Source organism: Nanorana parkeri, unplaced genomic scaffold (genome assembly GCF_000935625.1).
Source record: "Nanorana parkeri isolate BGI_ZX_2015 unplaced genomic scaffold, ASM93562v1 scaffold455, whole genome shotgun sequence".
Classification (NCBI taxonomy): domain Eukaryota; kingdom Metazoa; phylum Chordata; class Amphibia; order Anura; family Dicroglossidae; genus Nanorana; species Nanorana parkeri.
In genome coordinates, this window is record NW_017306723.1 from 50160 (window position 1) to 77313 (window position 27154).

Consider the following 27154-nt stretch of genomic DNA (forward strand, 5'->3'; position numbering starts at 1 on the left):
TGTTACTATGGTAAATGACCACATGGGGGGAAAAAAGATAGGTATAAACCCCTGACCGGGCATTCCCAACATCTTATTTAAATCCATTGTGAAGTATTATCCTTTCCAAAGATTAGCTTGCTGTAACCTTGTAGCCAGCAGCAGTTTTATTCAGGAAAATGCACAGGAAACTGGCTGTCCCCTTAAGCCTTGTTCACACCAAATGCAGAGCAGATCTGCATGAGTTTCTGCACATGCAGTGTGCGTTTTTGCCGTGTTTTTGATGCGTTTCAGGTCGTTTTTGGTTTTTAAAACTTGTTGTTTTTTTTAGTTTAAAATGGGCTTTCAGTGCGTTCCAGAGCGTTTGCATGTGTTTCTGATGCATTTGCATGCGCTCCAGAGCAGGTAAAATAGGGCCTGCTGCAGGTTTTTTTTACCTGCTCTGGAACTGCGATGTGAACTGGAGCTAAAAATACCATTGGAATACATTGGATGCAGTTTTGCTCCAGTCTAACTGCTCTGCTCTTGGAACGCGCTTGGTGTGAACAAGGCCTTAGTGCAGACCAGTGCAATCTCGAGAGCTGCAGACTTAAACCCAACAATGAGCAATGTGGAGCCAAACTGGTCACTGGAAACCAGTGATGTCAGCAGGCAATATTAATGAACGCGCTAATTAAGCGAGTCCACACAGCAGTTTGTAACTGTACCGGGCCTAGCAAAAGCCAATCCGTGAATGTCTGTGATGGGACATATTGTGGTGTGTATTGTAAATAGCTGTTGCCAAAATATTTTGCTCTTATTAAAGCACATGTTGTATGAAAAAAATATGTTGTTATAACATAATAATAATAATAAATAATAATACACTGCCCACTCGTATTTCTAAAATGTGGCATTTTGTATCTTCTAGCACAAATAGCTTAACCCTGGACAATCCATGAACACGGACAACTGAATGTTCCCTAGCCATGTGATTTCAGAATCATTCTCCTGTCACTTCAAATGCAAACTGTACTAAAAGAGGTACAGTTGACATCCTTGGGACCTCCTCACATAATGTTCTCAGTAAAGGTTTCCTTAAGTGTGTCGCAAGATATTAGAGCCAGCGAGAAACAAGATAGAACCAGGAGGTATCACCCGTGCAGCCTGAGAGTACTTCAATATGGCAACTCGCAAATACACTTCACACAGGGAATGCAGACCACATATGATCCTCACACTGCCACTTAAAGCAATCTTAATACCATATGATTCTATGCCATCCTTCAGAAATACTATCTTACAAATCAAGCTTCAGCAAGACTAAACAAAAAGAAGATAAATAAGAAGGTGGGAGAGATTCTCCTATTGAGAACTGATAATAAACTGCCCAAGGCTGAAGATTAGCAGCAACCTTGCAAAGCACAGCCTCCTTATTGATCTCATCTCTCACCTGTAGGGCATTCGCAGTGAAACTCGTTTATTTTATCGATGCATTTGCCATTGTGTAAGCAGGGGTTGCTGGAGCATTCGTTTGTATTGATTTCACAGTATGTGCCTTCATAGCCTAAAAATCAGAAGACATTAAAGAATGAGTACTGAAACATAGAAGTGTAAGCTGCATAGCTAAGGCTTCTGACAATAAGTTAGTCTATTTATTTTTAATGCTTGTACCTGGCATACAGATACACTGGAATCCACCAATCTGGTCAAGGCACGTAGCATCATTCTGGCAAGGGTTCGAAAGACATTCATTGACATCAATTTCACATCGTGGCCCGGCATAGCCTGGGAGACAGTTGCATTGGAAAGAACCCTGAGTGTTGATACATTTTCCTGCATGTTCACATGGATTGGCACCTGAACAATAAAAGGAAATTGTTAATATTCTGATGCTTTATAACCAGGACAATAAGGCACCAAAACACACATTCTGTTACTTGTATGCCAAGGTTGATCAGAACTTTAGATTTGCCTTACCTAGCGAGCATTCATCCACATCGTGATTGCAGGCAGGACCGCTGTAGCCAGATGGACAAGTACAGATCGCTTTGCCATTGACAGGGTTGGTATCACAGTTGGAGCCCTCATTACATGGGTTGCTAATACAAGCATCTTCAAGGTGACAGAGAAGACCTAAATAGGGGCATTTCATTTAGATGTAATATTTCGTTTATTATCCAGCAATTATGGTGTAGTCATTATAAACTTATTGTCAGGTGTCTTTCAGGTAGCTGCTGCACCTGGCCAGTGTATGGCTCACCAGATGTACTTGTAAGACTGGTGGCTTAGGCTGAAGATAACCATCTTTGTTACACAAACATTTATTATTTTCCTGCTTCTCAAACATTGTTGGATTTCATTTCCTCATTACAATCAGACACTAAGTAGAGATTGCTACACAGTGCATCTATAAGCTTAGCTCTGAGAAACTCTTGTTTTGCTATTTGGCAGTGTACAAATATAGACCTAGAACTGAATATAAGGTACCATCTGTCATAATTCTTTGCTCACTGATGGAAAGCAGCAAGCATCTTCCCATTAAGGTGGCCCTGAAAAACGTATTTACTTTTAACATGCAAGAAATTGGCTTACATAAAAGATTTTATCTTAATAATGTCTTGATTGGTTCATAAATGAAACTGTAGAAGAATGTGAGGTAGAAAGAAGTTGACAATCCAGGGATAAATAGTTAAGAATCCCTTCTGGATGTTTAACCAAGATATTTATCAAACTGGTTTCATCTCTTTGGCCAACCAAATTCAAATCTGATCAAATGAAAACATTATTTGGTCACACACGTCAGGTGTAAAATGCTGTGATTATGAAGAGCATTCACTTCCTGCTTTAAAAGGGCAAAATTGACTTCAGTTTGCCAAAGCAAAGCACACTGGGATTGCCTTGTCATCAGCAGAGCATTCCTGGGAAATCTAATCTGTAATCTCACGAGATCTTAGGGAAAGGCATTTTCCTCCCCTGAGATTATGTGCATGGTCACATGTGCCAGAAATCCAGAAAGTAAAAGGAGAGCTAGCAATATGCCCTTCGTAAACATGGCTACTGTCAGAAGACTGGAGAAGAAAAGGGAAATAAGGTATGCATAGAATACAAAGCTGGTAATGATCAAAGTATGTGTTTGTAGACTGTCATTATTTGAAAGATATGGGTAAAGGTCCGCTTTAAGTCTTGCTAACACATGAAAACTAAATATTAAAAGGTAATACAGAAACCCTGCGTTATAGGCCTCTTGAATGATACAGGACAGCTCGTTCTCACCTGTGCGTCCATGTGGACATTCGCAGAAGAAAGATGCAACTCTGTCATGACAGGTTGCTCCATTGTTGCAAGCAGCATTGGCACAATCGTCAATGTTTTCACTGCAATCCTCTCCCGTCCAGCCGTTGACACAGACGCAGTTATAGCCACCATGGGTGTTGTGGCACGTACCACCATTCTGGCAAGCATTTGGCATCAACTGACATTCATCAACATCTTCCGTACAGTATTGGCCTATGAGGAAAGAGGATGAACATTCTTACTACCATTTATGGAACGCATGTGTGAATTAGGTTTCTCACTTTGATCATCTCACCGTTTTCCAGCAGTCTATTATGAGGGTATAATATAAATAAGGGCCTCAGGAAATGAGCCATATCAAATTTCTTCTCGGGCTTGTCATTAAAAATGATCTGTCCCAAGAAGGAGTAAAATGCTTAGTAACATTTTTTCACCAGCTGCAATGGATTTCCTGCCCTGAAATTCTCATAATTGTAAAAGGAAATGTTGTTTCTACGACCGAATGTTACAGTTTATTATGATCGCGTTTTATAGTTTATTAATGAAAAATTTAATCAAGGCCACAATGGTAGTCACAGATAATCCCATCTGTGTATCTTTTGTGAAGGCACAATTCACACAGAATGAAACAGGCAGGTTGGGACAAGTGCAAAACACTTTATAATGAAAAAAGACAGTTTGTTATTCTTTTCCCAATACTTCTTCCTAAAGACAACAGAGGTGCACAATGCTATGCATGAATACCCGGAATCTCATTACACCATGTTGTTTTTGATTTGCATGACTGAAGATCTAACGACCAAATAGAGTTATAAAAAAAAGTTGAAGGGATAGAAAAAAAATAAAATAATTGGAATTAAGCTTAGTTTCCTTTTTTGTGACTTACCAGTCCAGTCAGGGAGACACTGGCAGTTATAGGTGTTTACGCCATCCACACAGGTCCCTCCATTCTTGCAGTTGTGTCCAGGACAGTCGTCAATGTTGTCTTCACAGTTCTGACCTGCAAATCCTATAGAACCATAAAGAACATTGACTTCTAGAACAAATTCTAAAAATTATTTTCTGCAGTCTGGTTTATAAATATAATCAGCAAGAAAGCAATTTTTGTTACAGGGATAGGTGTTTTTCATATGTAGGTTGTATTTGACAACTTGGCTTCACCTTCTCTATGCTGTGTGAGGGGCAAGACTGTGGGGCCCAATGGAGGAATTATGAGGTCTCTGGGATGTATATAAGCAAAGTTTTTGCTCAATGATTTTGAACTGGTGTGTTTGTAATGTGAACAGTTCATATTTGGCAGGAGTTTCTGTAAACATTGGAGAAGGAAAGGTTGCTTTATACGATGAGGGAATGGACAGGAACAACAATGATTAATCCTTCAAAATAACTGCATGAAGTGGACAGCTGCATTATCGAAGTCCTTTATTGCCCAACCACTTTGGCTCCCGTCAAGATTAAATTACAACAGAAACACTATTTTGTTACTCCTGTTCAGACTAACCACATGCAGAGTTCAGACCTATGTATGCATGACACAAGCAGTTGATTCTTTTCTGTTTACAGCAAACACAAAAAAGGCAAACAGTTTATACTGAGCTATTACACTGCTTGCCCTCTGCTGAAAGCTGCAATATAAGTGGAAGAGTGTGCTGGCTCACCCGCTGAGCCTGCAATCAGATAAAACCATTTAGCTTCAATCTCAGGGAGAGGCCCCATAATATAACTGCAATGACAGCAGTTGTAAAAGGGACTTGTGATAGCAGCCTTCAGTCACTACCGCCGGGCTGATTATGGCAATCTTGTCCACAAGACCAACATGTGGCAGGTTACTGATTAATCGCGCTACTACTGCAGGACAGCGGCACCTGGGAAGAGTGTGGCCTGTATGAAAAGGTAAGGCCCGGCTCCCCATAGCTTATTATTATTTCTCCAGTGCGTGCTGCAAAACAATCGACTGTTGAGATGAATTATAACTGTACTATATGCAGTGTCTACAAACACTTGAACTTAAGAGAATTATGAGGCGAGTGAAAATGAAACTGTCACAGGTCGGCTCAATAGATCGGGAAGTGAGCGAACACATAGCGTCGCTCACTTCTCGATCCATCCCAGCAGAGAGCTGTGACTGTCACTTACGGCTCCCTGCAGGGATTCTCCCCCTCCCCTGGCCGATCCTCCAGCGCTGACTGGCGGAACGGGGGAGGGGGCGGGCAAAGCTGGCTCTGCCTCTAGATAGGCAGAGCCAGCTGTCAATCACGCAGCTGGGTGGATCGACAGTAATGTCGGGATCCGTCCCGGCTGCGGCATCTCAGTATACCGCAAGCTGTAGCTCGCGGTATACTGAGCGTTGGGTGACGGGAGGACGCTAGTTTGTGTCCTCCCGTTACCCTTAGGAGAACTATGGGGAAAAGCCCTGAACCCATAGTTTTCCTTTAAGGAACATTGAAAACCAATATGTTTTTTCCTTTTTGTTTTGATTGTGTTAGAAAGTCAGTTTTTGCTGCTATTAGAGATTCACACTCACTTTGGAGAGATCGCCTGTAACCTAAAGCAGTGTCTCAGGGGAGAAAGCAAAGGGAAATCTCCCCAATGGAAAAAATACTTGGGTTAACCAGTACCTTGACTTCTAGAACAACTCTGGGCAAAAGTGTTCTTAACCCTTGCAGTGGGGCTACCCCAGCAAGTGCTTTTTTTTCTCCAGTCACTGAAGCCTGTGTCCTCCCATACTGCAGCATTAGAATGTTTCTCAGCATCCTCACATCTATACACGGTGTATGAAGGAAGAAAGAGGCTCCAGGGACCGGTGTAAAGTGGTTCTTACACTGCTTAGATTATCAAATGAACTTTCGTACAAAAGAACTTTCTTTTGACTTTCTATTAGTTTATAGGGTCAGATTAACAAATCGATTTCGACTGTAGTGACAAAGAAAAAAAAAAACTTGAAAGCGCAGGATGGAAATTTTTTCTTGAACGAATGAAATTCATTCCTAAATCGAACGTTAAAATCAAATGAAACTTCCATCAACATTCATCAAGTGTCTGATGGCATTATCGGGGGCGGCTCCTAGGATCTAGACAAAAACAAGGGTTAAGAAAAATTCTGAGTTCTGCTTTAATTATACTTTTGCTTGAACTCTTTAGAAATGTCAGTGCATATGATATGATCAGTCCATAAAAACTGCAAGAAGCTGCTCAAAACTGTGAGATAGAATACAACCATTACAATGATCTCGTGTGAAAAATAAACTTTCTATTTGTTACAGGGAAATTCACACGTCGTAAAGATAACCCGGTGCAAAGCAATTCATCAGCATAATGAGCTCTTCATGAGCTAAATTTCAGTAGTGTGCACTCTACGGGTCGAGGTATTTCTTTCCTGATCGTTGCAATTTAAAAGTTGACGGGCACTCCTCCTATTCACAAATCACTGTACACCAAACAGTGCATTCAGCCTGTGCCGGATTTAGCCTTCTTATCTGATAAAAGAAAGGATTTATACAGCAAACATGTTCTCAAACTGACAATTTCCACAAGGTGTGAGTGTCAATTTTTCATTTCGGCCCCTACCTGGCAGGCGTGGGAGGTGCCCAGTAGAGATTGAACGCCAGCGGTAAAAGCAAGCTCTGTTTTGGGTTCACCTAGGCTGTGTTTACTGTAAACACACAGCAAATTCTTTGAGCCTGAAATAAATCACTGTATGCCAGGTTAGGAGGAAAGGAAAGGGGGGGGGGGGAGCAGGTTGCCTTACGGCCTTGTTTCACCGGCAGGTGTAATCTGATCCGTATATATTTATACAACAACAAAAAAACAAGTCTTTCTCAGAGTGTTTCTAAATCAGTTGGCTGGGACTGCTGAATCTAATTCTCCATAATAAAGAAACTGGTTAAAACCGACTTTTGACATCCGCAGAGGCGGCTAGAAAAACATTTAAACAAAAAGCTACAAAAAAAATTGCTAGTATACAAATAAAAAGTAATAAAAGTAACAATAAAAGTCATAAGTTGAAAATTCTGCGCAAGCGGCAGCTTAGCTTGCTAGTGCTGTAAATTTGAAAGAGCCAGTCACCGAAGAGTTATATTTAAAGGGCAGCTCCCCTGAGGTTTCAGTCTTAGGTGGGCTCTGTTTGCTAGCTTTCTGTCACTTGGGAGGCACCATTTGAAAAATATAATTGTGATGTCACTGCCCTTCCTGCGGTGGGGTGATGCTCTTTTTTACCTGCACACCCCAATTATTTGTTTATGCCACGTTATGGCCTAGTTCATTGGCGGACGGTGACACTACCATTTAGTTCAGGCCCACTGTGAGTAGCTGGGACTTCTGGTGGGTTCTCACTGCTATAATCTATGAAGAAAAGAGAATATAATCCAAAAGAATAGACAAAATGTAGTAAGCAATTCATCCCACCAGAAACCCCCTCCCTCCCTTTCCAAAAAAAACAAAAAGATATATCAGGTTTGAAGTAGAAATGACCTTTAAGCTCTGTGTACATGCCAGTGAGCTGAATCACCTGCTAGTTTCTTATATCTCTTGTGGAATCTCTCAAACAGTTGAGTTTTTAGTCAATGCTGCCTGCCATAGGTATTGCACAGATGTCCCAATGTCCTTGCTGGGTCTGCAGTGGGGCGATCATGTTACTGGAGGCCCTGAGACACAAGAAGACCCTTGGGTTATCTGCACCATCAGAAACCCCCCTAACCAAAAATATTAGTTTTGAGTAGACGGTCCTGTAAAGCAGAGCTGATCTTGTTGCTCAATGAGAGCCGGAAGGCCCAGGATTTCTGCAGCAGAAAAATAACTTGTGCAGGCATTCAGCGTCATTCGCTCTTTGATCTTTTCAAGCGTAGGTGTTTTTTTTCCCCTTTCTTTGATAATGTATCTCAGGCTGCCTGTGCTATACGAGACACCTGCTAGACAAGCCCATAAAAACTTCGGCTGCTATTGTTTGAAAAGGCTTCAAAGTACCATCCAGGTTAATGTTTGCCCAGTTATAACATGCCTGGCCGCAAGCCTCCAAAGTGGAAGGGAAAATTAAAAAAAAATTTGATGATTCAAACCCATCTCATGAAGAGGTTGTGAATCTCCGAGGATTGAAAAGCCGCTTGTAAACAGAAGTTACAAGATTCCGCCCAGCGAGAGATTAAAAAGTGACAGCTTGTTGAGATGGTTAAAAGGCACAGGTGCCAGAGTCTGCACAACAATCCCCTCCACAAAAATCTCTGCAAGTATGGACAATCATCACTCATGGGTTCTCAATGAGGACAAATCTGTTGACTTTTAAACAAAGTTTGCCATACTGGAAAATATATATGGTAGCGATATTAGACATATATTGGATCAGGCCAATGAGACATTTTTTTCTCTTAAAAAGAAATGTACAAATTAAAAATAAATTCTTAAATTCTCAAGAAACATTAGTTACATTCTCCTTTCCTATACCTATAGTCTCATACTACAATAAATGGTTGAACAGTAATACTGTGTTATGGATTACCCTTCAAAACTTTTGTAGACCAGACTAGTCAAAGGATTGTCAGGTAGCCTATCTAACTAAATGGTAGTTTGCGGCACTCAGAATAACTGAGGTGCAGCCATCAATCCACCCAAAGCAAGCTGCAGCCAAAATGCTGCAGAATCTTGATGGCTGGCAAAGGAGCAATGACTTGTTGGTTCAGCGGGCCAGGGACTAATGACAGAGAGGATTCGCGATTGCCTGCGATTCTATCATTGCCAAGTTTTCGCCATCAACCAAACTGTCAGTGTGACATGGGTCCTGATGCTGAACCTTGGGGAACTTAAAATTCTTGCAGTACTCCTCTCACCCTGCATGGACTAATTGCTTGTTTATGTCTAGGTTACCAGTAAAATGCACTTTTACTTACCTTATCCACCCGCTCCTGCAGGCTGTTCCTCTTTGTGCGGCTGGTCCCCACCATGCCGTTTTTATTCGCAACTTCGTCTGGCAGACGCACTCTGACGTCATCCCATACAATGCAGGACCTGCGGTCTTGCATTGTAAGTACGGATGCCAAAGGCCCACCTACAACCTGGAGGGTCAGAGAGAAAAGCAAACAATGGCTGCCAGGGGAATGAGGGCTAACATGAGTAGAAATGTTTTTAATGGTACCCCAGGCAAAAAACAAGCATTTAACCCTTGCTGTGCGGGAGAAACCCTACTGCAAGGGTAGCTGTTTAATTTCTCCGGAGCTCAGCTTTGCTGACACAATACCAACCTCTACCAACACTCAACTAATTTCAGACACTTCCTGTCTTAATGCACTCACTCAAGCATGGGCAGCACATCATTACTCTGCACCAGTTTCCTTATTGTACATACGTAGTCCACGGTTGTTACTATGTGTTATGAAACAGCCCCCTTATAGTCTCTACATTGTGTGCGCTTCACAGGATGACAACAAAAGGAGCACAAATGGGAGACTGCAACAAAGCTGCGTCACCCTTAAAACAGGAAGTGACAAAACAAGTGCCTTCATATCAGGACAGCCAGGTAATATTTTAATGAAAACCGTATATTTAAAAAGAATTGGACACCATTGTAAAGCCTATATGAGATTTTAGGAACCGTATTTTAATCTTTTTCATTTCAGCTGTTATATTAACCCACATTGTGCTCTTCAATGATGCTACAAAGTTATGTAAAATGTAAATAAGTGATGCATTGTTATTTTTCACGTTTTAAGAGAAAGCCTAAATCTCCCGCCTTTTGCCCAAAGTCATTTAACAACCAAACTCCGGAAAGACTATGCAACATTGACTTTAAGCGTGTTAAGTCACAGAGAAGTATCAGGTGAATTCTGACTTGTTACAGCTTTGTAGATATTTCAGACGTGTACCAACACATAGTGAACGACATGTGCACAAGGGTCCGCTGACGCCGTGGAAGACCACGCGGATTACAGAGCGTAGAAGTTTCTGCATGGTGTGACAAAAGGAGATTTTTTTTTTTACTTCTTACCGCTTATTGTGAGTTGAAGAGGAAGGAATACATCCGTTTTGTGCAGAGCTAAAGTTTCCTGTTCAAGATTTTTTTTTTGTTGTGTGTGTATGGCTCACAGTGTCATGATCTTTCTTCTCAGAAATCTAGACTCGCTTAGCAAATTCTTCCTTACGCAATGACGTTTTTGAAAAAAGAAAAAAAAAATTCCTGTCTCGCAAAGTTGTCTTTTTATAGAAGCGGACAAGGAGTGAATTGCCATTTGTTAATGCTGGAAATGCTCAGTAAAGCACTGAACTCCACAAATATCCATGTCCAAAACATGTGCTAGAATTTACTCCAAAACCAACTGATAGTAAAGCTGCTCACCTGACCCTCCGTGTGGCAAAAGCTGCAGTAGATTGGGCTATTTTGTGTTGAAATCAAGCCTGACAAAAAGTCAGTTTGGGTGCAATGTGAAATGATGCGCGCCCCCTCATACAACTAGGTTTTCCATCCATGGAATCAAGCTATTAAGGCCTAAAATGACTATGGCCAATAATCTGCCTGTTTTTGGTCACCTTAAGAGATCAAAGGTGCTTTGGCAATACATTTGCCCTGTTAATATTTCCATACAAATGCAGCAACTTTACAGGCAGAAAACTTTAGAAGCAGTCCCCAAAATAAGTCCCATGCCATTTACTTAAAGGAGAACTATGAGGTGAGTGCTTTTCACTCACCTCATAGTTCTAGCCGACCTGTGACAATGAGACTGTCACAGGTCGGCTCAGTAGATCGGGAAGTGAGTGAACACATACCGGCGTTTGCTCACTCCTCGATCCCGTCACAACAGAGAGCCGTGACAGGGGAGGGGCTGGATTCTTCCGGCGCTGACTGGTGGAACGGACGGGGGAGGGGGCGGGTACAGCTGGCTCTGCCTCTAGATAGGCAGAGCCAGCTGTCACTCATGCAGCTGGGCGGATCCAGACATAATTGTCGGGATCCGCTGCGGCGTCTCAGTATAGCTGTAGCTCGCGGTATACTGAGCTTAGCGTCTCAGTATACCGCAAGCTGTAGCTCACGGTATATTGAGCATTGGGTGACGGGAGGACACAAACAAGCGTCCTCCCGTTACCCTAAGGAGAACTATGGGGAAAAGCCCTAACCCCATAGTTCTCCTTTAAAGCAATACAAAAGATCACTAGGTTGGACATAATTGGAAAGACACCAAATTGTATCATAAAAACATCACTGTTATTTAGCTGAATATAAAACATCTTTAATACATTTTCCCAATCACAATGTACAGACATACAGTAGTATATAGAGACATCACAAATTATGTACTCATGCAGACTACCCTTTAACCATCCACTTGACAATATTTCTATAGTCTGTAGCTCTAAGCTTCCAAGATGATGAGACAATCACAAGTCTGAATGGCGGTAGCTTTTTGGATATGTTTCTCAGATTTAGGATTTTTTATAATCTATGTATGATTATTTTGCTGTTATGTATGCATGTATCTTAACGTGAACTTTATATAATCCCCAGATGCATTCCCATACTTTTCTGATTAAGCAGACCCAAGGTCTGAAAAACGAGTCATCAAAGCTACCGCCATTCCAAGCCATGGATGCATCATTTGGGATGTCTTGATATGCTATGTCTGTACATTTTGATCGGTAATATGCAGGGTACATTTTTTGGCATATTTGACTAAATAAAATAATGTTTTTATGTTACGATTTGGAGTCTTTCAGTTACGACCTAGTGACACCTGAGAAACCCCCAACCTTGTGATCTTTGCAAAGAAAATTATTTTGCCCTTCCCCTAAGCTTGAGCCATCCTTAAGCATCCTACAAGTTCACTTTTGTTTTTGTTTGAAGAAAAAGCCTTTTCTGATCTATTTTGAGGTATGATGCGATCTCACAAATGGATGGGTAGGATCATGTGGAAAATAGTCTGGGCTAGACTACATATGTGCAAGGGAATCCTGTCTGTAGCTTCTGCAATGGTTCTGCACATGCTTTCTGAGACTACACTGAAGGCATACAGAAATTGTGATATTTCATTTTTACGTCACAAAGGTGCACTGAAAAAGAACAACTGCCTACAACTGTTAACCATCTACACTGCTCAGCTTTCTTGCCAGTCCTAGATTTAGTTACTGAAGAACTACAAATCGCATCAAGTTCCTTTACTATTAATAAAATGAAGCTTAAAAGACTGTAAATTCAACAGCAGCTGAAAAATACACAAGAAGTAACTTTTGGTTCATAATAACATTTGAGGTTTAGAATTCCTTTCACCCAAAAACCTAGCCTCTCTCCTTCCTCTAAAAAGGCTTGCAGACCACACATTTCACAACTCCCACTATTTGTCATTTTATGAGTGGACAATCTGGTACTCCAGGGCAAAAGTTCAAAGTGAATGGGCATATCCTCCTATTGTGGAGAAAGGTAGAGAGTAATTGTTGTCTTGAATAAACAACTCGCTTCCTGTTGCAAACACAAGAGCACAATCTAGGAGTTTAAACCTAGAGCACACAAGTAGTAGTTGTACTACTCCAGAAATCCTGTCTTCTTGTTACATTGGTTTATAAACTTGGGCAGTGCAGACCATTAACAACAACACTGGGGTGAAGCGACTATCTAAATCTGGCTAAAATACCTTTTCCTCTTTATTGGCCATTTATGGATCTCAGACAGTTGCATTGTTTGTGTACAACTACGATTACTATTGTGTGCAATACTGACTATTTGCTTTGGAACAAATCTCAGAAAATAGAAGGGATTTTGTTGTAAAAAAAACAAACAATTGCTTTCTACGCCAGGACCACCCAACACTATGCAAAACTGCTTTCTTACTTTTAAGCCTTTGTCAGATTTTACTTTTGTCTGCATCACCATTGGGTAGATTTACCCATATGTCCTACCCTAGCCACAGTGTATCACATGGAAAGGAAGGAATATCTCATTGATGGGGACATAGACAGTAACAAAAGTGCAGTGATTTATTTATTAAAATGGGGAGAGGCAACACAGTAGTTTAATGTTTAGCACTGCTACAGCACTAGGGTCCTCAATTCAAATCCCAAACAGGATACTATCTGCATAGAATTTGTATGATTTCCCCTTTTTGTGTCGGTATCCCTCCACACTCCAAAAACATGACGGTAGGCCAACTTGTTCAAGTGAGTGCACCCAAAATGGCTGTCTCAACCTCCTAAACGCTTTGAGTCTCCAAAGAGAAAAGCGCTGTTGAAATACTAATTAAAATTAAAGGTCATTACTGCTGCCTGTGGCACCATGCCCTGTGACACCGGTTCTCACAGACAGCAATAATTTACTCTGGAGTTGAGCTTTGAAAATGTAATAGCTTAATGTGATGACTAGTGTGCTAGATCCTGTAATATAAAATCATTGTAAAGGCTGCAAAATATAAAACATTCAAAACACCAGCAAAAGAACACTTTGGGCAAGTGTGCATTGCAGACGTTCAAAAACATCAAACATGAGAATAATTTCTCAAAGACAGATGGAGATTCATACCTGGCAAGCAGGTGCATTCATAGGAAGTGTCGTCGGTCTGCCGGCAGGTGCCCCCGTTTTGGCAAGGTGATGGGTTGCATGGCACATATGGGTTCTCACAGTAATTGCCAGTATAACGACTCTTGCACAGACAGGAGAAAGATCCAAAGCTGTTAACACAGGTTCCACCATTTTTGCACGGATTCTGTTTGCATTCGTTGATGTCCTGCTTGCAGGTCTCTCCATGAAAACCTTCCAGGCATTTGCACACATACTGGGAGTCGAATGGGACACAAGTTCCACCATTGCCGCAAGGGTTGGAGGCGCATGGGTCAGCCTGCTGGCAAGTGTCTCCTGCAATGTGAGCACACAATTCAGAATATAGGATAATTGAAATAGAAAAAAATAAAAAAACGCTTTGACATTCTTAATGTTACAATATACTGGGTTCAATCAGGGCACATAAAGAGTTTACAGTTTGGCAGAATGGGCCTGGTTGACTAGTGAATACACAAGGGGGAGAAATTTACATCAGCAGCTTACAATACAGACCTTTTAGATATGTAATGGAGGATTTAGAGTAAATACCATACTTTATCATTTACAGTACAAAGTGGAACCCTCTGTCTTCACCAGCAACCTCTCTGAAGCACCAGCAGCCTGCCGAGTTCTTATGCAAAGTATGACTTTCTGAATGTCATTTGGCTAGGCTTACGTACATCTCCCAACCCATGTGAAAGGGCATGATGATAGGTCATTCTAGGGGGCAGAACAGATGTACCTTCTTTCCCCATACACCAAAGTTGTGGTATTCCTGAAGGTTCAGGGGCAATGAAAAAAAGATGATTAAGGAACAATCTAGGACCTTATGATGTCTTCTAAGCCTAACCCCAGCCAAAACCTTTAATTTAGTTTTTCAGACAGCAGAGACGGATTACAGCTTCTGTGTGGTCTAATTACTACCCGTGTACCTACTGGGCAGGTTTCACCTTATTTCCTGTCTGTGCAGGAAGTAACTGGAAATCTCTCTATTGGGGACACAAAACAATAATTCAATTAGTGTAGAGAAGGGTCAGAATTACTTTATTGTTTCCTGTGGCCTCCTGCACCTCCATTTCCTTGTACAGATGTCACAGGGACAGGAAGTTAAGAAAAAATCTCCCCAATGGGGTCATAAACAGAAATAAAAACCTGAAAAAAAATTTAAGGCCAACCCATTTTTTTAGCTCCATATAACGGAAGGCAAGGCAATTGAATCAAAATTTTTTCGATCATCTCTCTCAATACCTGTCCACCCTGGAGGGCATCTACACCTATAATTCTTCTCATTTATGACCAGCTCACACGTTCCTCCATTGCGACATGGGCTGCTGAGGCAAGCGTTGTCCTTGCGGGTAAGGCAGCGTGCATCTTGGTATCCTAGTGGGCAGCTGCAAGTGAACTGTACATCACTACCTCGGACTTCAGCATTGCAGGTCCCTCCATTCAGGCAGGGATTTCTGGAGCATGGGTTGGAGAATTGACATCGATCTCCAATGAAGGAACTGGGACATCTATTAAAAAAGATTAGCAAAGAGAATTAGACTTTCAGCATTCTACATTTTTTTTAAAAAATCCTCCTGACAGTTAAAGATCATAAAGCACAACAGACACAAAAGGGAAACAAAATAATGTTGTGTGTCTGGCTTATGAGATGAGCAAATATGCACATTATGAGCCCTGCCCATCTGAAGAGGCTTTGCTAAAATGAACTGGCTATCTTTATAGATTTACATAGCGTTGCCTTAATTGTGAATACAGTAGAGTGCCTCTTTAACATATTACATTAGAGCAGTGATAATGCACAGTAACCATGGTTACCGGATCCCAGTTACCTGCAGTCTGATAAGTCAGTTCTGACTTCCGCATTTAGAAAACTGTTTTGCTTTATAACTTAAGCCAAATTTACTTCCTCCAATTCAGCCGAGGCTAGAATTACTTTTTGCAAGATGTGAAATCTGGTTTTAGTGCATCATAAAAGATAGCTCTTCTAAGTGATGAAATGCCTTAGGTTGCTAATCCTGTAATGTAATTTCAGAGCTCAGTCTAAAAGGCATGAATGGCTTCTAAAAACTGTTTAGGCCTTGTAAGCAGACAGGGGAGAAGGTGCAGAAGTGTGACCCAATATTACCACCTGTTTCCAGCACACTGCCCACCAAAAGGGAGGACCTCATAAATTATCACATTAAAAGGGAGATTTTCTGTGAACGTGCTGCCCCCACAAGACGCCTATATAACTCGTCTGGATCACCGCTCACAGAGCTTCCCAAAAATGAAAAGTCAACAAAGTCAAAACCAAACAAAACACAGCCTGACATCCCACTCTCAGGCAATTAATAGGAAAGGGCCCAGAGGTGCCTCTATGACCTTAAGGGTCTCAAATGAATGCGGCCAAAGATTTGATGGTTGCTAAGATTTGGGATCTGCTGTATGGAAAAGCTTGCCAAAGTGTAGAAAATGTTCTAGTTTTCAGACGTCAGGAGGTAAAACCTCTGGAATTTTCTGTTCTACCTTGGGTAAAAACCTGCCCATTTATATCAGGCCTAAGCTGGGCCAATCAAAATAGTTCTAAAAAGATGCCGTTTAAGAATATCAACAGTGAAACAGTAAAAACACTGTACATTTATTTATGTGAAATGTAAACTTTATGAGGCGCTTGTATGATCCCTGTGTTGGCTGGTACAGATTACAAAGCATTGATATTTCATCAACTCATTCCCCAAAGAGCGACAATCAGACTTCAAAATGTGTAACTTTTGCACTTTTAGACAAACATAACAATATCTCACAGGAGACAAAAGTAAAAAGACAATTAACTTTCCAAAAACAAAGCACAAGAGGAAATTTGACGCACAAGTTTCAGACACCTTCTGGTTTCCTCAGCCAAATGGTTTCAACAATTTGGTGTGCCACCACTAGGGTAAGCAAGCTGGCTTAGGAATGTTTGTTGGAGAGGTCAGTGGGCTCTTTGGCTCCTCTAAAGACTCACAAAGACAGAAAACCATCATAAGGAGAGGAGGAGGAGGCTGACATCTGTGGGCAAATCTTTGTCTTTGTAAGCGCATGATATGGATCTTGACAACGAATGTCCCATCTGCTTATATAGTCAGGAGGGCAGAACTCTTAGGGAATTCATGTCAGATTTGTCCTCACACCTTTTCCACACAACTTGTGGAAAAACACAAGTTGCAGCCACTTAGAGCGAAGGTGGCTCTCTATCCCCAACAGAGCTGTAAAACTGCTTGTAAAGTATTTCAGAGGGGACCATCTGTTAGCGCTCTTGTGCAATCAAAGCAACTTATTAAAAAAAAAAAAAGGGATACTATTACTCTCCCTGGCCTGCAATCATAACTTTCAATAAATGCATACAACAATCCACAGTTCAAAACAAAAACTACATTTATACACAAACTTACTTGAAGTGAACTGAACTTCAAATAACAACCCCCTCAATTCTGCCCCAGTAACGCAATAATGGCAAATGAGGACAGAGATATACCTTACTTACATGCACAAAACAGATTTTATGGTCTTAACTGCACAGGAGGCCACTGTACAGGCAGATCCACCAATAGTTAAGTGACTGCCCAACTGTTAGAAAATGCACTTTGCAGCCTCCATTACCATTAAGGATCGTAATGTTGCAGGTTGTTATATACATAACAAGTTTATTATCTATTGACTTTTACATCAAAGTCAATCAGAAAGTCCATGCTGTGTAAAAAAGATCAAAGCACCAATAATTGTATGGATTGTGGGAGAAAAACTAAAAACTCAGAAGAACCTCACTATGCAGAGAGGGCATTTTCTTTTAATATGGACCCAAGACCTCAGCACTGCAAGGCCACAGTATTAACCACTGAGGTAACATTCAAATAACATTGTGAAAAAACAAACGGAATGCAAAGATATACAGCAACACGTATACAGTAGCACAAAGTTAAGTTGGAAGTGCAAAGATTAAGTAGGATGTGCAAAGTGCAACTGCCAGCAACCAAGCAGAATTCAGGTTTAGTGTAGATAGAGCATTTCTGATAAACATCTGTAATTCAATTACACACACACGGCTATTTTCAAGTACCGTATATGCACCCTCATTGTCAGAAATATTTGCTGGCCACAGCATGAAAATTCCAAATCCAGAAAATTCAGTGTAGCCAATCAGTCCCATATGTTCCGTGATAAATAATGTATTTATATAGCACTAATCATTCAAGCAGAACAGCTAGAACCTGCCTCATCTCTCACTATACATTCTGGTGATCAATGTCTCCAAGTATAGGAAGTGATGGGATATTCAAAATTTTAAGTTGTCACCAGGGAGGGGGGAGAGGTTTAAACTTCCAATAAGTAAACTTCTTCTGGTGACAATTACCCCTGACTTTGGAGAGATCGCTTCTTACTTCCTGTTGCATTTCTGGAGAGGAAGTGAAGGGACATCTTGCCAGCACAGACAAGTCCTGTCCACAGCTAAAGGAAAGGTTTTGGCTTTATGTACACTTAAAATGTGTGCTACTAAAGCATGAAATAATCGCAACAAATATTACATTTTCTTTGCACCGTGTTGCAGAATCATTCATTAAAATGGGACAAAAATTCTACAGGTGCAGTTTTACAGCTACATAAAAAAGTATGGATGCAATGTTATTTCTCAGGAAAAGGGGAAAAAAAACTCCCTCCAATTTAGTCTGCTCAGGGTTGCTTTGTTGAGGGATTGTGAGAGAATTTGTTGGGTATCGGAGACATTTTGAGTTAATGAGAATGCATTATCCTGGCCAGAGAAAGAGTGAAAAGAAAGCACAGAATTAAATCGGGGCATCTGCCGTTCCTCACAAAAGGCCCAGAGAGAGAGCAGGTGTGCATATTAAATGAGCCCCGCAGCTGCCTCTCGCGCTTGGCGCCCAATCAGGGATGGCATACAGGGGAAGAGGAGGTTAAGAATAGGTTTGGGGGTTTCTGGGTGGCTGGTTTTTACTGCTCCTAGTCAGAGAATGCACCGGGCCAGGCTGTGGGGACCTGCTGCTTTCATGAGAGAAGTCTTTGTTCCATTCCGAGCGCCAGTGATGGCATGTCAGCCTCTGAAGTGTCCATTCATGTGTTAAGTCCACGCTTTCAGGACTTTTGCAGTGGCGTGCGAGTAATAAAATGCTGCCAGCCACCTCCTGTGCTTGCTCCCTCACCCATGTCAATGCGCCGTCCACTTTCAAGGCCAGTCTTGGATTCGGTCTACCTGCCAATGTTCGGATAATCTGTCGGCTGTCCAGCCGTCTGCTGGCCATGCAGCCAAGTGACTCCACAAGGCCTTGAATGAGAAATCTCTAGCTGAAGACTGGAGGAGATTCAGGGAAGCCATTATAAATCAAAACCAATGTTTAGTTCAATATTCTAGGACAGTATGTTGTCACCAAGCCTTGAGGTGGCTCATACCTGGGCACACAGTCCTAGTCAATTAATGGCTGCAGCAGTCGCTAGATATCTCTAAAGCTTTGGCAGAAAGACAGATTACAGAAAGGATGACAAATATGCCATTAGGAACTGTGTGGAAATTCTGGTTCCTCATGTTGACAGTGTCCCAAATAAATTTATGAATCATCTGAGTCATCATGTGCTTCACTATCTACTTATTTTCTATGGAAATTTAAGTACAATGTAAACAAAAGAAAAAAGTAGCACAAATTACCAAATGTCTTTTTCTGGTGACGTTTACTACCATGGTGCAAAACAGCACCAGATAGGAACATAGAAACACAAATTGGGTTGATAAAGGCAAGGGTTTGTTTTCTAAAAGGTAAGAAATTGTAATGGAGTTTAAATGTCCACTCCTACCAAAACAAAGGATCTACACCAGTGGCAAGTTTGTTTCTCTGTCCTTCACGAAGAAGCAATACAAGGGTGATCATGTTTATTCTACACTATTGAGCATCCAACATATAAGGGTGGCTTGGTTGAATCAAGTCAGGTATTGATAGGTTTCCAGTATGATTGAACTTGTTGTGGACAGAGTGGGAAATGGTTAGAACACCCACCAACCTTGTTCTGATCCCTATGTCCCCACTGGGAACATTCACCTTCTCCATCTGTCCCAGTTTGCCCTGTGGCAGAAAGTGGTGGTAAAACCAAAATGTTATGTCTTTCACTGGAACAGAAGATGAAGAAAAATCCTTCAGTGGTGACATGTTCTGGTGACTGTTAAGATCGAAAATGTTCCTCAATTTGGATATTTCCTCTTACTCCATGTTGTATCTCCAGGATAAGAAGTGATTTTTCCATTAGTGCAGAACACATCTGGTGAACGAAGACGGACTAAAACTAGTCATTTTGATTTTCAAAATAAAGCTGTGTGGGTGTTTTATTAACGTTCCTGAATCACTTAGGATCCTCTGCTTCTGCAAGTCTATCATTTAAACACAGCCCACATATCTTCAGGGCCTGAATACCACCACCACCTCAGCGGTTTTCAGAGCATGGGTACAGACCATCATGTCCTAAGCCATTTATAACAGGACACATGACTTGTCTTGTGAAGGGCACAAGACTAGCTTAGTGATGCCTGGAATGGCACAAGCTTCGAAGTTTTAATTCTACCAAACAGCAAGATAAATCACTTCAAAACCCAAACTGCCAAAAGGGACAAAGACATTATTGTTTGTCAGCCTAATCTGCTGTCATTTCAAAAATATTACAAATAAAACAGGAAACAAGAGACAAACAGGATAATGCTAAATTAAGACCATGACCTCTCCCTTGAAAGATGGATTCCTTCACTATGAAAGAGAAGAAATGCAGATCCCAGTGTGCAAAAGATATAAAAAAACAAAGCTGTTATCTGTAAAGGAGGGATGTCCGCATCTGGGTCATTTTGTATTCTTAGCAAATTGATTTCAAATAGGTCAAGATACTGAGCCAAAGTGATGCGATGAATTCCACACGGTTATTAACTGGAGGTTTTTCCTTGATCTGTTGGAACTCTTTTCTGGAGAACAAGACAGCAAAAGGGTCATTCACCTATTATTTGGCCTTTAAACATGGAGAGGATTGTTCGATACCAAGCAGATATTATGGGCATAAGTTTTAAAAAAAAACCAATAATTGGCAGTCAGCAATTCAATATTTTTGTAAAACATTGAGATGCTGAAGAACAATCTACAAAAAATAGCATTGTCAAAGAGGCCAGCAATGACAGCCTACATATTGTTCACATGGCAGGTTTGCTTTTAAAGAATGTTTATCAAGTCAGAGAAATAAGGAAGAAAAGTTGCACAATCTGCACAATAATGAAAAGATTTAACCTCTCATCATTCTTGAGCAGAGACCCGTCCATCTATGGTCACCCTGAAAGATATAAAGCAATTACTACCCAGTCTGGCCAATTTTGCCACAATCAGGCAACAAACCTAAATTGAATGGAAGCCATCAATCTGTACCAGGTAAAATATCGTTTGGGTGTATTGAAAATTTTCAGGTAATGAAAACAATTTGCCTGATATAAGCCTGGACTAGATGTGTCCGGCTGCACAAGCATAGCACATAGACAGATGAGTTGATTGTAAGATCATATTAAAATGTCTTGATTCCCTCTGATCCATTCTTCTACTGGATCATGCCAGCACGTCTCTGAATTCACAGGACAAGTTGGCAAAAACAATAACTCAACATAGTAAAGCAGGCTATTTCTCTGGACCATCATAAAATTGTCGCAAGCTGAAAGGATTTATACTTCCATCCCAAGGATCACCTAACCAGACTGTGTGCCTGAGTAAAAATAACCCCGTCCTTCAAAAAACGAATATATCAACTGGACTCTGGCTTGGAGCAGGAGGCTGTGAAATGTGTAGACATAATACCTAATGTTTCATAGAAGTGTTAAAAATATAGGAGGACTCATATGTGCCTGCGAATACAGAAGCATACAAATCGCCGGCCTCTGCGAAATTCTTCTCCCAGGTTTAAAAATTACTTTCAGTGAGTAGCTTTAATGAGAAATGGAAAAATAAAAGTTCCTTGTGTCTGATGCTTAACAAGATTATTTGCACCCTTAAAAAAGGGAGCTCTAAACAAGATCACCTCTGCTGAAAACCAAATACTAAATTTTCATTTAAACTTGTGAAGACCCTATACTGAAGATTTAACCCATTACAACCAGCCTCAACTTGCACCAGACAGATCCAAGATGATAGCTTGGAGCCAATTCCTACTTTTCTCTAAAATCTGTCAGCCAAAAATGTTTTCAGATTCTGGACAGACAGCAGCAATCTTGTTTTGTAGGCTATAACTGGAAAAGAAATGGTACAGCAAAGACACAAATATTTACAGTCATGGAAAATGTTTTAGATCGCCTTCCTTTTAAACGATAGTGATGAGTTTTCAAGCAGTGCAAAACAACAAAAAAAGTTACAGAAAACTCCAGCAACGTACGGCAGCCGATAGTGGTGAAATAGAAATTATAGAGTTGGTTCAAATGACAAAATCCAGTCCAAATATGTCTTCAAGCAGTCTGCTTTAAAAGTTGACAAAACTTCATAAATTCCCCAAACCAGAATCTGCTAATACGACAGATCATACCCCTCAAAAATGTTTCCGGGCTCTGCATTGCACAATTGCATATGTTTCATGGGGACCTCTGAACACAGCCTCCACAAATTCCTCTTGTCCTTAGCTGCCATCTGCCATCTTAAAAAGGCAACAATGCCAGAATAAGCTTTAGAAACACAAGAATCAATATAGACAATAAGCAGTCCGGACCTTATTTGCCTTGGGATGAGGTCTGTCGTGGGCCTTGAGGCATTGTGGGATAATTACAGCACAGATGGAACTGGGCTGCCTCTTAAAGTACTGATAATCTTTCCTCATACAGAGGTCATAACAAGAATCATATTTTATGATATTGCAGCCAACGAGAAGTTATTCCCAAGGAAGTTGATCCACTAATGATACATTAGTGGACAGCCAGTAGGCGATTTGTGAGCTGGGCTAACGTCTAGGCCATAAGTGAACCAAGACCTAGTGGCACCTCTGTTGGTGGTCATTATTTTGAAAAGCAACCCAATAGCTAGCTGTCTGAACATTTTAATGGCCTAGGATAATACAGCAACATTTCAGAGGCTTTATGCACTGCTATGGGGGTGCCAACTTTTACTGCTATGGGTGGCAACTTTTCTGTACAGGGAACTCGATATTCAGCCATTTTCCCTAGACAATTTCTCAAGACTAAGGCTACCGCGGAGGCCTGGGGTACTGCTAAAATCTTTGGCAACAACCATTTAGTGTGGTGCTTAAAGTATGTGTTTTTTGCATAGAAAATGCACTTATTCATTCTGCCCCCTCCACTTACATTTCAGAGCCCACCTTCCCCTCCCCAGATTTATACTTCCAGAGATCTGGTGCCTGTGTCCTCCGAGGATTTTTTCCATCCCTCGCACTCTATGAAACTGCATTTTTTCTTAAATTAAACCCTCTATTTTCTGAAGTGAAATGCAAAGGCCTACATGCATGACACTGCAGAGGTCTACAGGGAGGCCCACAACACCTATGGAGATGTCCATTACATGACAGTATAGGCAAACCCAGGGCACTGCATGGGGTAACAGGAGGCCCAGAACACTGTGGAGGCCTTTTGGTGGTAGTAATTTTATTAGAGGACTTGAGGCCTTTCTGCTGAATTCAGTTCTCATACATTCTTCAGAAAATACAGAAATAAAATCACAACATTTTGCCTTTCTTTTGCAAGCTGCAGAAAATGTATTAATGTATTTAGAAACTTTTCTCTAACCCCTGACATAGACTACATGGAAGAAAAAAAAAAAAAATTCCCATGTCTTGAAAACACCAAAAGTAGCATCAGCCCCCTCAACATATTTTAAGAGTCCATTTCAGCATCATCTTATGGCGTCCCGCTTCCTTTAACTTGTTACACTGCAAGTAATGTTAACCGTGGGAAAGGAGCATTAAAAAGTAAGAGGGTCATGACTTTAATTAGCTTTCCCTCCTTTGTCTCTGAGATTAATCGTAAAGTATTCAAGAGCTTGTCTTCGCTGTAAATGCTTCCAGGTGCTGCTGACTGACAGTATAGAGAAAGACAAGAGGGCAAAAACAATGCACACTCCGAGACTTATTTACTAAGCACGCTGTCCAGGCGACAGTACAAATCTTAGATGGCACAAATTAAATGACAGAAAAAAAAAATTCATCAAGTGTCAAAAAAGTGCTGTTAATTGTCCCAAGTTTGTCTCTGTAGTTAAAATGGAAACAAAAAATGATTGCATTCAGTTATAGTACAGCTGCAACAAAACTAAGTATTGTAAGGGAGTTACTACTATTACCGACATTACACTGACACATTAAAGTATGCTGAACAACTTCCACTTTTCTAGGGAAGACGTTTGAAGTTCACTTTGAATACAACTTAGTTTCAATAAATATGAACAGATCACAAATGGATGTATCAAAAAAGATATCCTGGCACTTCTTTAGATGTGCTCGCTAGTTATTCAGCTGGCAAGGAACCTTACAGTCCCTCTCCTCCTCTTCCTCAGTGTATTTCTTTTTGTACATGCTTCCAGATTAGGGCTGCGGAAATTAACGATTAATCGTTAATTTTTTTGATCTATCAAAATTATTTTGATCGGTACTCACCTCTCCGCCGGCTTCCGGGAGATCCGTCGGAGATCCTGTGACGTCACGGACATAGACGTCCCCGGACTCCTCCCCCCTTCCCCAAGTGGCTCAGTCGGCTAACGAAGGGAAGGGGGATGATCCGGTGACGTCGATGTCCGTGATGGCTAACTGAGGGGGGAGGAGTCCGGTGGCGGCGATGTTCGTGACGTCACCGGACTCCTCCCTTCCCTTCGTTAGCCGACGGAGCCACTTGGGCCGGTGAGTTCACGGTTCATGGTGCGTTCATGGTTGCATCGAATTTGTTCTGCGTGTCATTCTACAAATATGCACACACGCTTTTTTTGGCATTGTAGCATTTGATTAATATAACAAGCAAGAACTGCTGTGCAGTTATTTATTTCCCTAGTAATTAAATTTTTCAGAAGCATATAATGTTCATGACATAAAACACACAGCAGCATGGTGAAAACGATCAGCACAAACCTCAGATTATATTAATTTCTTCCTCATAAACTTGTAACACTAATGCCGGATGCAAACTCTTTACGATTTTTGTAAGCTTTAGGCATAGGCAATGCACCCTAATTAGGTAGGTCGGCTAGCACAGGCATTAGACAATGTAACCGGACTTGGGAAAGAGTTATTCTACATATACGTTTTTGTAAGAAATATATTTCCATTAACTGTAACAATCTTAATTGTCAAAAAGATCAGCCATTTACAAAACACACATATGAAGGAACCAAGTACACAAAATGCGCATCTCTATTGTGAGCAAAGGTGTCAAGTACACACAAAATAGGCTATTTTTAAGTGCACCTATGTCTAGGCTATGAACAATAAAATGTTTACATTTCTTAGAAAGCAGTAAAAGAGTCTAAAAGTAGTTGGATCTGTATGTGCGTTATAATTAACTGAAATTGGTTGATTAATCGATTGAAAAAAATTTCGATTAATCGAACACGAACATTTTAAATCATTGCCAGCCCTATCCCAGATACTTTACCACAGACATGTGCTGAACAAAAATGATGATTTTTAGGGCGTTCAACCAATTAAGGAAAGCAGCACAATTTTTTATTTTTTTTTGTACAGTCACAACAAATTTTTTTAAGGCAACTTATTAATTTTTAGCAGAGCCATCTCTGTAACCTTCCTAACGACACCTTATCAGTGACTTCCATCTGCCAGAGAGACGTGGGACAAAATTCTACAGATGTGACCGCGGTCCTGAACAGTTGTCGCGGGGTCCCTTCCAGGAACACCTGCTTCCATAAAACCACAGGCTCTTCGTTTAACCCACATAACACCCTGACGATCATCCCCTTCCCTGTAACCAATTGACAGTGTGCCTGGGGACCCAGAAAATCCACCTGGAGGGGAGTATCTTGTGGTTTCTGAACATCTGTTTCAGCAACTGGAAGGCAGCAATCAAACAGACGCAGCGGGGAGGTTGGGTAACATAAGAGGGTTCATTAGGCTCAAATAGGAGAAGTAGGCAGCTCAAGGGACTGAATATTACTGCTAATATGCCTAATAACTACTGGTTATGGCCAGTATGAAATACTTATGAGGAAACAAAAGACTTTGTAAAATGTAATTAGAGGGTGAGCTATCTGAAATAGATCAGTGGGAAATAATATAATATTTGACAATCCAAATGATTCCTGTGATAATAATAACCTTTGCATGCACACCATGGCTGGCTGGAATACATGTTTAAATAACTATTAAAGTCACAGGCTATGGAAAAATTAAAAGAAAAAAAGGTTGGGGCGTAACTTTACTAATTAAAGGGTCATATATCCGCCCTTAAGTTCCCAGGTCTGCACACCTGCTGTGGCCAATTTGAGAGGTTCCCACCATCCCTGCTGGATTTTCATTATATATTATAGAGGAGCTTTATGCAAGGAGCTAGAACACCCAAAACGCCCAAACGGACAGGAACAGATTCGGGAATTATAGCAGGTAGATATGTCTTGAATACTCCAAAGACAATAACAAGCTAGCAGCTGACTCAGCTCACCAGACACCAACGATTACTAAAATATCACTTTTGGGTGGAATTACCCTTTAAGGAAAATCAGTTTAGCTATAAAAACGAAGAACGTTGAAAAACAGATGCAAGTTTTATCAGCTAAGAGGAATCTCAGGAAAAGGCTAACCCTAATGAACATTTTCTTTTAGCAGTTTAGTTTAGTTGCTTATGTGAGAAAAAAAAAACAAAACACAAAAATGGCTGAGGGGACTGTAAGACAGGGTAAGAGCCCCAATTCCCACACCAACTCCATTTCTGAGGACAGACAGAGGTCACCTGTTTTACATCAAGACACACTACATTTCCATCATGTCCCACGGCCAGAAGGTAATGCCAAGGTCACCAAACCAAGATAAATCTCAGACAGATCTCTTTAGTTATGAGATACGTGCCACCAGGGCAACTGCGGCTCGACATGAAAAGACCTGCCAAAGATACAGCACTGGCTTGTTGAGGGCGTAGGCCTCAGCCTTAGGGACATTCCTGGTGGTTCTTGACCCAGGAGATAGGAATGATGGATGAAGACCTTGGAATTCAGCATCCCGACCCACAGTCAGGTCAGCATCAACAAGGTTCGAGTGGTTGGTCACGGACAATAGATGGGAATTTACACTGAAATTATGAGATCACATTCTTTCTCTGGCTCCTGGGACACCAAGCGGAGAGGAAACTGCTGCAGAGGGTCCAGGAACACAGGGGGAAAAAAAAATCTCAAAAGGAATATGATGAATCGGTTAGCATCC

General features: G+C 41.1%; 1 protein-coding gene across 1 annotated transcript in view; it reads right to left on the reverse strand.

Moving 5' to 3' along the window:
* The window catches only part of NOTCH1 (notch 1), a 64313-nt gene that overhangs the window by 20006 nt on the left and 17153 nt on the right, over positions 1-27154 (reverse strand). The window contains exons 3-9 of the mRNA XM_018560444.1: positions 15008-15273; positions 13742-14074; positions 4142-4264; positions 3235-3468; positions 1939-2094; positions 1633-1818; positions 1412-1525 (exon numbers count right to left, since the gene is read on the reverse strand). Of these exons, the coding sequence (XP_018415946.1) occupies positions 1412-1525; positions 1633-1818; positions 1939-2094; positions 3235-3468; positions 4142-4264; positions 13742-14074; positions 15008-15273 (1412 nt within the window). The remainder of the gene's footprint in view (positions 1-1411; positions 1526-1632; positions 1819-1938; positions 2095-3234; positions 3469-4141; positions 4265-13741; positions 14075-15007; positions 15274-27154) is intronic.